Source organism: Calonectris borealis, unplaced genomic scaffold (assembly GCF_964195595.1).
Source record: "Calonectris borealis unplaced genomic scaffold, bCalBor7.hap1.2 HAP1_SCAFFOLD_156, whole genome shotgun sequence".
In the NCBI taxonomy this organism is placed as follows: Eukaryota; Metazoa; Chordata; class Aves; order Procellariiformes; family Procellariidae; genus Calonectris; species Calonectris borealis.
The window spans coordinates 1-12,072 of NW_027441542.1; the positions used below are offsets into that span (position 1 = coordinate 1).

The 12,072-nt window shown below is 70.3% G+C and overlaps 1 protein-coding gene across 1 annotated transcript in view; it reads left to right on the top strand.

The window, feature by feature from the left end:
• Positions 1-497: 497 nt before the first annotated feature.
• LOC142077107 (guanylate-binding protein 1-like) overlaps positions 498-12,072 on the top strand; it is a 28,072-nt gene continuing 16,497 nt past the window's right edge. The window contains exons 1-7 of the mRNA XM_075139292.1: positions 498-672; positions 1,012-1,408; positions 4,308-4,493; positions 6,479-6,659; positions 7,694-7,803; positions 7,891-7,972; positions 9,536-9,672. Of these exons, the coding sequence (XP_074995393.1) occupies positions 584-672; positions 1,012-1,408; positions 4,308-4,493; positions 6,479-6,659; positions 7,694-7,803; positions 7,891-7,972; positions 9,536-9,672 (1,182 nt within the window). The 5' untranslated portion in view covers positions 498-583. The remainder of the gene's footprint in view (positions 673-1,011; positions 1,409-4,307; positions 4,494-6,478; positions 6,660-7,693; positions 7,804-7,890; positions 7,973-9,535; positions 9,673-12,072) is intronic.

A 12,072-nucleotide genomic window follows, 5' to 3' on the forward strand; every position in this document is an offset into this window, starting at 1 on the left:
GGGTCTGTGTGTCCCCCTCCACCCCCCACCAAATCTGGGTCTGTGTCCCCTGTCGTGTCCCGCCACCCCTCCCCCCAATGGGGGGATCTGTGTCCCGCCCCCCCTCCCCAATGGGGGTTTGTGACCCCCCCCAGGGGGCTGGACCCCTCCCCCAATGTACCCCCGTGGGGTCTGTCCCTGACCCCCCCCAAGGGCTGTGTGCCCCCGCGTGGGGGTCTGTCACCCCCCCATGGGGTCTTGCCCCCCCCCCCCCCCCGCATATCCCCCCAAAGCCCCTATGGGGGCTGCTTCCCCCCGCCCATGGGGTGTGTCCGTCTTTCACGCCTCCCCCCCGCCAGTTCCCCTCGCCCACCCCTCTTGGCCCCGCCCCCTGCCGTGCCACGCCCCCTGCCGGGCCCCGCCCTGACGCCGGGACTCGCAGTCCTCGCCCCTGATTGGCTGCGGGCAGCCCCACCCGCGGGGGTGCGGGGCCGGGCGCGCCCATCGCCCGGAGCCGGGGGGGAAGGCGGTGCGGCCGAGCCCTTTCCTGCCCCCGCCCCCCCCCGCCGCACGTCCCATTGGCCGGTGGGGCGGGGCGGCGGCGATGATTGGTCTAGGCGGGGTTTGGCCACGCCTTCCCGGAAGTGTCGCTCCGGCAGCAGCGCCCGGCTGGAGGGCGGGAGGGTCCGGCCGGTGAGCGGGGGGGCCGGGGGAGGCGGCGGGCCGGGGTGGGGGGGCGGTACCGGGTGTCCACCGGGCCCAGACCCCCCCTTCGGGGGCCTGGGGCCTCGGGGACCCCCGGAGTCGGGTCCCCCCGCGCCTCAGTTCCCCCCCGCCCCGGTTCCCCCCGGGCCCCGGTTCCCCCCCGCCTCGGTTTCCCTCCAGCCCGGGTTCCCCCCAGCCCCGATCCCCCCCGCTCCGGTTCCCCCCCGCCTCGGTTCCCTCCCCCGCCCCAGTTGCCCCCGCTCTGCCTCATTCCCCCCGTTTTCAGCCCTCCCCCCCGTGCCTCAGTTTCCCCCTCTCTCGTTTTAGCACCCAGCGACGCACCGCAGGACCCCCCCCTCCTCGGGGAGGGGGCACCCACCCCCCCAAGGCTCTGCTGTTACCCCCCCGTCCCCCCAAAAAGACCCCCGCCCCCCCCATGCCGCTGGGCCTGGGCCGCCGCAAGAAGCCCCCGCCGCTGGTGGAGAACGAGGAGGCGGCGGGGGGGCGCGGGGGAGCTGCCGGTGAAAGCCCGGGGGTCCCGGCGGGGGCTCCTGGGGGGCCGCCCCCCCCGGGGCTCCCCCCGCCGCCCGCCGCCCTTCGGCCTCGCCTGGTCTTCCACACGCAGCTGGCGCACGGCAGCCCCACCGGCCGCGTCGAGGGCTTCACCAACGTCCGTGAGCTCTACGGGAAGATCGCCGAGGCCTTCCGCATCCCCCCGGGAGAGGTGGGGGCACCCCTGGGTGCTGGGGGGGCAGGACACCCAGAGGGGTTTGGGGGCACCCCTGGGTGCTGGGGGGGCAGGGCACCCAGAGGGGTTTGGGGGCACCCCTGGGTGCTGGGGGTCAGGGCATCCTGAGGGGTTTTGGGGCACCCTAAAGGGTTTGGGGGCACCCCTGGGTGCTGGGAGTCAGGGCATCCTGAGGGGTTTTGGGGCACCCTAAAGGGTTTGGGGGCACCCCTGAGTGCTGGGAGTCAGGGCATCCTGAGGGGTTTTGGGGCACCCTAAAGGGTTTGGGGGCACCCCTGGGTGCTGGGGGGGCAGGGCACCCAGAGGGGTTTGGGGGCACCCCTGGGTGCTGGGAGTCAGGGCATCCTGAGGGGTTTTGGGGCACCCTAAAGGGTTTGGGGGCACCCCTGGGTGCTGGGGGGGCAGGGCACCCAGAGGGGTTTGGGGGCACCCCTGGGTGCTGGGAGTCAGGGCATCCTGAGGGGTTTTGGGGCACCCTAAAGGATTTGGGGGCACCCCTGGGTGCTGGGCGTCAGTGCACCCAGAGGGGTGTGGGGGTACCCCTGGGTGCTGGGGGTCAGGGTACCCAGAGGGCTTTGGGGGCACCCCTGGGTGCGGCATCGGGGGCACGGGGGGGGCAGCGGGATGGGCGCCCGGAGGGGTTTGGGGGCAGCCCTGGGTGCAGCATCGGGGGCATGGGGGGGGGCAGCGGGATGGGCACCTAGAGGGGTTTGGGGGCACCCCTGGGTGCTGGGGGTCAGGGCATGCAGAGGGGTTTGGGTGCACCTGTGGGTGCTGGGGGTCAGGACACCCAGAGGGCTTTGGGGGCACCCCTGGGTGCTGGGGATCAGGACATGCAGAGGGCTTTGGGGGCACCCCTAGGTGCGGCATGGGGGGCATGGGGGGCATGGGGGGGCAGGGGGATGGGCGCCCAGAGGGGTTTGGGGGCACCCCTGGGTGCTGGGGATCAGGACATGCAGAGGGCTTTGGGGGCCCCCCTAGGTGCGGCATGGGGGGCATGGGGGGGCAGGGGGATGGGCGCCCAGAGGGCTTTGGGGGCACCCCCTGGGTGCTGGGGATCAGGGCACACAGAGGGCTTTGGGGGCACCCCTGGGTGCTGGGAGTCAGGGCACCCTGAGGGGTTTTGGGGCACCCCAAGGGGTTTGGGGGCACCCCTGGATGCTGAGGGGGCAGGGGGAGCATGGGGGGGCTGAGGTCAGGGCACCCAGAGGGGTTCGGCAGCACCCCTGGGTGCTGGGAGTCAGGGCACCCTGAGGGGTTTTGGGGCTGTGGGATGGCACCCTGAGGGGTTTTGTGGCACCCCTGGGTGCTGGGGATCAGGGCACCCTGAGGGGTTTTGTGGCACCTCTGGGTGCTGGGGGGGGGCAGGGCCTTGGGGTGGCTGAGGGATGGCACCAAGGAGGGGTTTAAGGGCACCCCTGGGTGCTGGGGGGGCAGGGGGAGCATGGGGGGCTGAGGACAGGGCTCCCAGAGGAGTTTGGGGGCACCCCTGGGTGCTGGGAGTCAGGGCACCCAGAGGAGTTTTGGGGCACCCCAAGGGGTTTGGGGGCACCCCTAGGTGCTGAGGGGGCAGGGGGAGCATGGGGGGGCTGAGGTCAGGGCACCCAGAGGGTTTGGGGGCACCCCTGGATGCTGGAGGGGTGTGGGGGGCTGAGGGACAGGGCACCCAGGGGGCTTTGGGGGCACCCTTGGGTGCTGGGTGTCAGGGCAGCCAGAGGGGTTTGGGGGCACCCCTGGGTGCTGGGGGGGGGGTTTGGGGGGGTATGGGGGTGCTGAGGGGTGGGCACCCAGAAGGGTTCTGGGGCACCCCTGGGTGCTGGGGGCCACTGGCAGATGGGGGGGCTGAGGGGCAGAGCACCTCAGGGTGCTCTGAGCACCTCGGGGGGGTGTAGGGGGAGCGTGGCGGGGCTGAGGGATGGGCACCCAGAGGGGATTGGGGCACCCCTGGGTGCTGGGGGTCCGGGGGACATTGGGAGCTGAGGGACAGCGACCTGGAGGGGGTTTGGGGGGGCGCTGGGGACATTGGGGACACCTGGAGGGAAGGGGGAGGGGACAAGGGGGACCCCGGGCTGGGACAGAGCGGGGGGGCTGCGGGGGAGGGTTGGAATTGGGGTGAGGGGACCCCAGGGGTGCAGGGAGGGGTCTCACGTGTCCCGTAGGGGTGACCTGGGTGCCCCCAGCGGGAGGGATCCCTCCTGTACCCTGGGGGGGACCATGGGTGTCCCCAAGGAGAGGGGTCCCATGTGTCCCCCAGGAGCGTCCCACTTGTCCCTGGGGGGGTCCCGGTGTCCCCTGGGGGGGTCCCATGTGTCCCCCAGGAGCGTCCCACTTGTCCCTGGGGGGGTCCCGGTGTCCCCTGGGGGGGTCCCATGTGTCCCCCAGGAGCGTCCCACTTGTCCCTGGGGGGGTCCCGGTGTCCCCTGGGGGGGTCCCATGTGTCCCCCAGGAGCGTCCCACTTGTCCCTGGGGGGGTCCCGGTGTCCCCTGGGGGGGTCCCATGTGTCCCCCAGGAGCGTCCCACTTGTCCCTGGGGGGGTCCCGGTGTCCCCTGGGGGGGTCCCATGTGTCCCCCAGGAGCGTCCCACTTGTCCCTGGGGGGGTCCCGGTGTCCCCTGGGGGGGTCCCATGTGTCCCCCAGGAGCGTCCCACTTGTCCCTGGGGGGGTCCCATGTGCCCCACGTTTCCCCGGGGGGTCCTGCATGTCCTCAAGAAGAGGGACCCTTTGTGTCCCCCCCGAGGGTCCCGCTTGTCCCCAAGAAGGTCTCACACATCTGCCAGGTCCTTTCCACCCCACGACCATCCCAGGTGTCCCCAGGGGGGTGTCGCTGGTGTCCCCAGGTCCCCCCCCAGGCCCTGACGCCGCTGTCCCACCCAGGTGATGTTCTGCACCCTCAACACGCACAAGGTGGACATGGAGAAGCTGCTGGGTGGCCAGATCGGCCTCGAGGACTTCATCTTCGCCCACACCAAGGGCCAGCGCAAGGAGGTCGAGGTCTTCAAGTCGGAGGAGGCCCTGGGTCTCACCATCACTGACAACGGTGCCGGCTACGCCTTCATCAAGGTGACACCGCCGGGGGGGGACGTTGTCACCGGGCAGGGGGACCTGAGGGTGCTCAGAGAGGGCCCTGAGCCACCCTGGGGCGGGGGGGGAGATGTGGGGACACCCCAGAGGGTGCTCAAGTCAACGTGGGGATGGAGGAGGAGGACACCAAGGGACATCCTGGATTATTGGGGGGGGGGCGTGGGGACTCCCTGGGTGGTCCCTGAGCCATCGTGGGGTGGGGGGTGACACACGGGGACATCGCAGATGGTGCCCAGGTCAACGTGGGGATGGGGAAGGAGGACACCAAGGGACATCCCAGACCATCATGGTGGTCCCCGAGCTGTCCTGGGGCTGGTGGGGACCCCAGGACATCCCTGACCATGGTGGGGGGACATGGGGACCCCTGAATGGTCCCTGAGCTGCTCTGGGTGTGGGGACACACACACGAGGACATCCCAGATGGGTTCCCAAGTCAACGTAGAGATGGAGAAGGAGAACAAGAAGGGACATTGTGGATTATCATGGGGGGACATGGGGACTCCTGGGTGGTCCTTGAGCTGCCCTGGGGTTGAAGGGGACCCATTGGGTGGTCCCTGAGCTGATCTGTGACTGGGTGGGGACACAGGGACATCCCAGATGGTTCCCAAGTCGACATGGGGATGGGGAAGGAGAACCCCAAGGGTCATCCTGGATTATTGTGGGGGGACGTGGGGACCCCTTGGGTGGTCCCTGAGCCAGCGTGGGGTGGCGGGGGGACACGGGGACATCGCAGATGGTGCCCAGGTCAATGTGGGGATGGGGAAGGAGAACACCCGAGTGTCATCCTGAATTATCATGTGGACCCCCAGGGTGGTCCCTCAGCTGCCGTGGGGCTGGGGGGGACGCAGGGACATCTCAGATGGTTCCCAGGTCAACATGGGGCTGGGGCAGGAGAACTCCAAGGGACATCATGGGCTGTAGTGGGGTGTCACGGGACCCCTGGGTGGTCCCTGAGCTGCCCTGGGGTTGAAGAGGACATCTCTGACCATGGTGGGGGCACACAGGGACGCTGGTGGTCCCCGGGTTGCCCTGGGGCTGGGGGGGCACAGGGACATCTCAGCGAGCTCCCAAGTTGATGTGGGGATGGAGAAGGAGGACACCAAGGGACATCCTGGATTATCATGGGGGGATGTAGGGACCCCTTGGTGGTCCCTGAGCTGCCGTGGGGCTGGGGGGGACCTGGGGACATCCCTGACCACGCTGGGGGGGGGGGCATGGTGACCCCTTGGTGGTCTCTGAGCTGCCGTGGGGCTGGGGGGGACCTGGGGACATCCCTGACCACGCTGGGGGGGGGGCATGGTGACCCCTTGGTGGTCCCTGAGCTGCCGTGGGGCTCTGGGGCTGACACAGGGACATCTCAGAGGGTTCCCAAGTCAACACGGGGATGGAGAAGGAGGACACCAAGGGACATCCTGGATTATCATGGGGGGATGTAGGGACCCCTTGGTGGTCCCTGAGCTGCCGTGGGGCTGGGGGGGACCTGGGGACATCCGTGACCATGCTGGGGGGGGGGCATGGTGACCCCTTGGTGGTCCCTGAGCTGCCGTGGGGCTGGGGGGGACCTGGGGACATCCCTGACCACGCTGGGGGGTGGGCATGGTGACCCCTTGGTGGTCCCTGAGCTGCCATGGGGCTCCGGGGCTGACACAGGGACATCTCAGAGGGTTCCCAAGTCAACACGGGGATGGGGAGGGAGGACACCAAGGGACATCCTGGATTATTGTGGGGGGGCGTGGGGACCCTTTGGGTGGTCCCTGAGCTGCTGTGGGGCTGGGGGGGGGGGACATGGGGACATCTCAGAAGGTTCCCAAGCCAACATGGGGATGGGAAGGAGAACACCAAGGGATGTCCTGGATTATCATAGAGGGACATGGGTGGTCCCTGAGCTGCCCTGGGGCTGGAGGGGACCTGGGGACTGCCCCCTCCCCGGGGGGGCCGTGGTGACCCCCGGGTGGTCCCCACAGCGGATCCGGGAGGGCAGCGTCATCGACCGGATCCCGGTGATCAGCGTCGGGGACATGATCGAGGCCATCGACGGGCAGAGCCTGGTGGGCGCCCGTCACTACGAGGTGGCCAAGATGCTGAAGGAGCTGCCCCGGGGTCGCACCTTCGCCCTCCAGCTCACCGAGCCCCGCAAGGCCTTCGGTGAGCCCCAACTGGGAGCACTGGGAGCCCACTGGGAGACTGAGGGGGGTCCCCATGCCCTCGCCCCCCTCCCCAGGGCAGCCCCCCCCTCATGGGGTGGGGGGGACCCGGGCACCCGGGGCTTTGCTGTCCCCCACCTGGACTGAAGGGCGGTGCCCTGGATTACTGGGAGCACTGGGAGCCCCACCAGTAAGGGCGGTGGGGGGGATCCAGGCATCCAATGATACTGCTCCCCCCCCCCAGTGGGGGGGACAGCCCCACTGCTGGGACCCCCAAAACCTGGGGAGGTGGAGGGGGCACCTTAGAGTCCCCCCAGAATGGAGGGGGACCCCATAGCCCTGAGGGGATCCCTGGGATCCAAGGGGGGGGGCTGGTGCAGAGCCAACAGCCTGGGGGGCACCCCAAAACCTGGGGGGGGGACTGGTGGGGACCCACAGTGCTGGGGGGAGCCCCAAAAGCCAAAGGGAGGCTGGTGGAGACCCCATAACTCAGGGGGGGCTGATGGGGACCCACGGTGCTGGGGGCAACACCCCAAAATCTAAGAGGGTGCTGATGGAGACGCATAGTGCTGGGGGGGCATGGGGGAGCCCCAAAACCCAAGGGGGGTCTGTTGGGGACCCATAGTGCTGGGGGGGCATGGGGGAGCCCCAAAACCCAAGGGGGGTCTGTTGGGGACCCATAGTGCTGGGGGAGCATGAGGGAACCCCAAAACCTGGGGGGACTGATGGGAATATGTAGTGCTGGGGGGAACCCCAAAACCCAAGGGGGGTGGCTGTATCCCCGGGGAGTGGCAGAGGGGATCCCCCAAACCAAGGGGGAGCTGAGGGGTCCCCCCATAACCCCAGGAACCCCAATACCCAAAGGAGGAACTGGGGGGCCCCCCAAGACTGATGGAGGGCACTACGGAGCCCCCCCCCAAACCTTCCCACTCCCACCCCTTGGGTCCTATGGGTGGTTTTGAGCCCCCCCCTCCATGCTGGGGGGCCCCCAGTAATTCGCAGCCCCCCCTAATCCCCCCCTCCGTTACCTTTCAGACATGGTCGGCCCGCGGGCGGGCGGGGGCCGCGGCGGGGGCACCCAGCTGGGCACCGGCCGGGGCACCCTGCGCCTCCGCGCTCGGGGACCCGCCACCGTCGAGGAGCAGGTAGGGGACCCCGCGGGGAAGTGACGGGGGGGGGACGCGGGGACCCCCCCACATCCCCGTGACCCCCCTGTTGTGTCCCCCCCCCAGCCCTCCGCCTTCGAGGAGCGGGCGGTGGCCAAGGTGGACGATCTGCTGGAGAGCTACATGGGCATCCGGGACAGCGAGCTGGGTGAGCAGGGGCTGGGGACCCCCCCAGAACCCCCCCAGGACCCCCCTGGCCTGAGGGGACCCCCCCCGCGGTGTTGGGGACCCTTCTCACCCACCCCCCTGCAGGTTCCCCCCACCACCAGGGTGCTGGGGACCCCCGTCCCGCTGCAGGTTGCCCCTTTTGGGGTGCTGGGGACCAACTCTGCCCCTCCCTGGGGTGTTGGGGATCCCCCCCACCCTGGCCCACTGCAGGACCCCCCGCGGGGGTGCTGGGGACCCCCCGACCCACCCCCCTGCAGGGCACCCTCCTCCCAGGGTGCTGGGGATCCCCCTGGGCCCCTCCAGGGAGCTGAGGTCCCCCACCCCACTGCAAGGCCCCCCCCCAGGGTGCTGGAGACCCCCACCCTGCCCCAGCCCAGGCCCCGTCCCCCCCCGGGGAGCTGGGGACCCTCCCGGACCCTCTCAGGGTGCTGGGGTCCCCCCCGCCACTGCAGGGACCCCCCCCACCAGGGATGATACAGGTCCCCTGGGCTGTGACCCCCCCCCGTGGTGCTGGCTGTCCCCTGAGTGTCCCCATTGTCCCCTGAGTGTCCCCGTGTCCCCACAGCCGCCACCATGGTGGAGCTGGGCTGGGACCGCCAGGACCCCCCCCCTGAGGTGCTGGCTGTCCCCCAAGTGTCCCCATTGTCCCCTGAGTGTCCCCGTGTCCCCACAGCTGCCACCATGGTGGAGCTGGGCCGGGACCCCCCCTGAGTGTCCCCATTGTCCCCTGAGTGTCCCCATGTCCCCACAGCTGCCACCATGGTGGAGCTGGGCTGGGACCCCCCCTGAGTGTCCCCATTGTCCCCTGAGTGTCCCCATGTCCCCATAGCTGCCACCATGGTGGAGCTGGGCCGGGACCCCCGGGACCCCCCGTCCGAGATGCTGGCTGTCCCCTGAGTGTCCCCATTGTCCCCTGAGTGTCCCCATGTCCCCACAGCTGCCACCATGGTGGAGCTGGGCCGGGACCCCCAGGACCCCCCGCCCGAGGTGCTGGCTGTCCCCTGAGTGTCCCCATTGTCCCCTGAGTGCCCCCGTGTCCCCACAGCTGCCACCACGGTGGAGCTGGGCCGGGACCCCCCCTGAGTGTCCCCATTGTCCCCTGAGTGTCCCCATGTCCCCACAGCTGCCACCATGGTGGAGCTGGGCCGGGACCCCCCCTGAGTGTCCCCATTGTCCCCTGAGTGTCCCCATGTCCCCATAGCCGCCACCATGGTGGAGCTGGGCCGGGACCCCCCCTGAGTGTCCCCATTGTCCCCTGAGTGTCCCCACGTCCCCACAGCTGCCACCATGGTGGAGCTGGGCTGGGACCCCCAGGACCCCCCGCCCGAGGTGCTGGCTGTCCCCTGAGTGTCCCCGTTGTCCCCTGAGTGTCCCCGTGTCCCCACAGCTGCCACCATGGTGGAGCTGGGCCGGGACCCTCCCTGAGTGTCCCCATTGTCCCCTGAGTGTCCCCGTGTCCCCACAGCTGCCACCATGGTGGAGCTGGGCCGGGACCCCCCCTGAGTGTCCCCATTGTCCCCTGAGTGTCCCCATGTCCCCACAGCTGCCACCATGGTGGAGCTGGGCCGCGACGCCCGGGACCCCGACGCGCTGGCCCAGGCCCTCGACTCCCAGCTCGGGGACTTCGCTTTCCCCGACGAGTTCGTCTTCGACGTCTGGGGGGCCATCGGCGACGCCAAGGTGGGGCGCTGCTAGGGACCCCCCCTGCTGTGGGGCCCCCCAGGACCGGGGACCCCTCCTCTGGACCTGGGACGCCCCTGGGATTGGGGGATCCCCCCCACCCACCGACCGCCACGGACTGGGCCCCCCCGGCTCTGTCCCATGATTGGAGACCCCCCATACTTGCAAATGGGGCCCCCCCAAAAAGCTGGACCCCCCCCCGAAAACTGCTGGAGATGGGGGACCCCCATGGCATCCCCCAAGGGACACGGTGCCCTCACCCCAGCTGGGGAGCGCCCCATGAAGCCCCCCCCTCACTAGGACCCCCTAATAGACCTGGGTGCCCCCGCCCCAACTCCAGATACCCCCCCTCCCCCCCAAATTACCTGCCCCCCCCATTCTCAGCCACAGCCCCCCCAGCCTGGGACCACCACTACATCCTGGGAACCCCCCAAGGGACCTGGGTGCCCCCCCCACCTTTAGACTCCCCCATTACTTGCCCCCCCCCATGTCAGCCAGGGCCCCCCCCAACATGGGACCACCACTACAACCTGGGACCCCCCCCAAGGGACCTGGGTGCCACCGCCCCAAACAGAGGTGGGTGCCCCCCACCATTTCCTGCCCCCCAAATGTGGGTCCTCCCCCATCCAGGCCCCCCCCCATTCCTGGGGTGCCCCTCCATGGACCTAGGTGCCCTCCCCATTTTTTGGGACCCCCTCCTCAACCAGGGCACCCCGCCACATAGCTTGGGTGCCCCCCTCCCCCAAACATGGGACCCCTCTAAAGCTCCCCTGGCCCTGAAGACCCCCCAGTCCCCCCTGCCTTACCCAGGGCTGTACCCCACTACCGGGGGGTGCCCCAGCCCCCCCCCATGACACTAATGCCCCCCCGCAGGGTGAGCTATGAGGGTCCCCCACTTTACCCCCCCCCAGGGGGCTTTTTTGGGCGAGGGGGGGACTGGAGCAGCCCTGTGTCCCCCCAAAATATGAGACAGACCAGCCCCCCCCCGCTGTCCCCCCCCCGGTGCCAATCTGAGCCTGTCACACACTGTCACCCCCCCAAAACACACTGGGCCCCCCTCCCCCCCCGTGACACGCTGTCCCCCCCCCCATCGCACTGACTACCTCGGGGGGGGTGGGGGGGGACACACAGCACAGCCCCCCCCCGTCACCCTGTCCCGTGTCCCCTGGGGGGTCCCCTGGAGCCGGGGGGGGGTCACGGGGGAGGGGGGCTCCCCTCCCCCCCCCCGCCCGGGGCATATTTTTGTATTTTACGTGTAAAGTGATTTTAACATAAACGAGAGAGAAATCGCGAGTGGTCGCTGCTGGGGGGGGGCACGGGGGGGGGTGGCCTCGGCTTGGGGACCGCTGAACTGCGCCTCACCCGCGCCCCACGGCACCGGGGGGGAGGGGCATTTGCACACGCGTGTGCCCCCCCCCCACCCCCACCCGGCGTTTGCACCGGGGCTCGGGGCTCGTGTGGGGCTCAGGGCGCGGGCAGCCCGGGGGGGGAGGGGCGGCAGCCCGGGGGGTCCCCGTGGGAGGGGGGGAGGGGCGGCAGCCCGGGGGGTCCCCGTGGGGGGGAGGGGCGGCAGCCCGGGTCCCCGGGGGGGGGGAGGGGCGGCAGCCCGGGGGGGTCCCCGTGGGGGGGGGAGGGGCGGCAGCCGGGGCCCTGGGTCCCCGGGGGGGGGAGGGGCGGCAGCCCGGGGGGTCCCCGGGGTGGGGGGGAGGGGCGGCAGCCCGGGCCCTGGGTCCCCGGGGGGGGGAGGGGCGCGGTGCTCCCGTCGGTGCTAGAGCGCCCCCGTGCGGCCGCCGGTGGCGCTGCGGCTCCGCGGTTCGGGGGGGTCCGCGGGAGGGGGGGGTGGGGGAGGGGAAGGCAAGGGGGGAGGGGGGGGTGGGGGAGGGGAAGGCAAGGGGGGAGGGGGGCACTACCCCAGGAGGGGGGTCAGGGTCAGGGCTAGGTTAGTGTCGGGATTAGGGTTCGGGTCGGGGTCAGGGCTGGGGTCAGGGTCAGGGTCAGGGTTAGGATTGGGATTAGGATTAGGATTAGGATTAGGGTCAGGGTCAGGGTCAGGGTCAGGGCTAGGTTAGTGTTGGGATTAGGGTTTGGGTCAGGGTCAGGGTCAGGGTCAGGGTTAGGATTAGGGTCAGGGTCAGGGTCAGGGCTGGGGTCAGGGTCAGACTTAGAGTTAGGATTAGGATTAGGATTAGGGTCAGGGTTCAGGCCGGGGTCAGGGTCAGGGGTAGAGTTAGGATTCGGGTCAGGTCAGGGTCAGGGCTCAGTTTAGGGTTTGGGTTAGGGCTTGGGTTGGAATTTGGGTTAGGCTTAGGGTTAGGCCGCGCCCCAGGAGGTGATCCCTCCGGCAGGGAAGGGCCTTCCCACGGGCCCCCCGGCGCCGCCCCCCCGCGCCGTCCCCCCAGC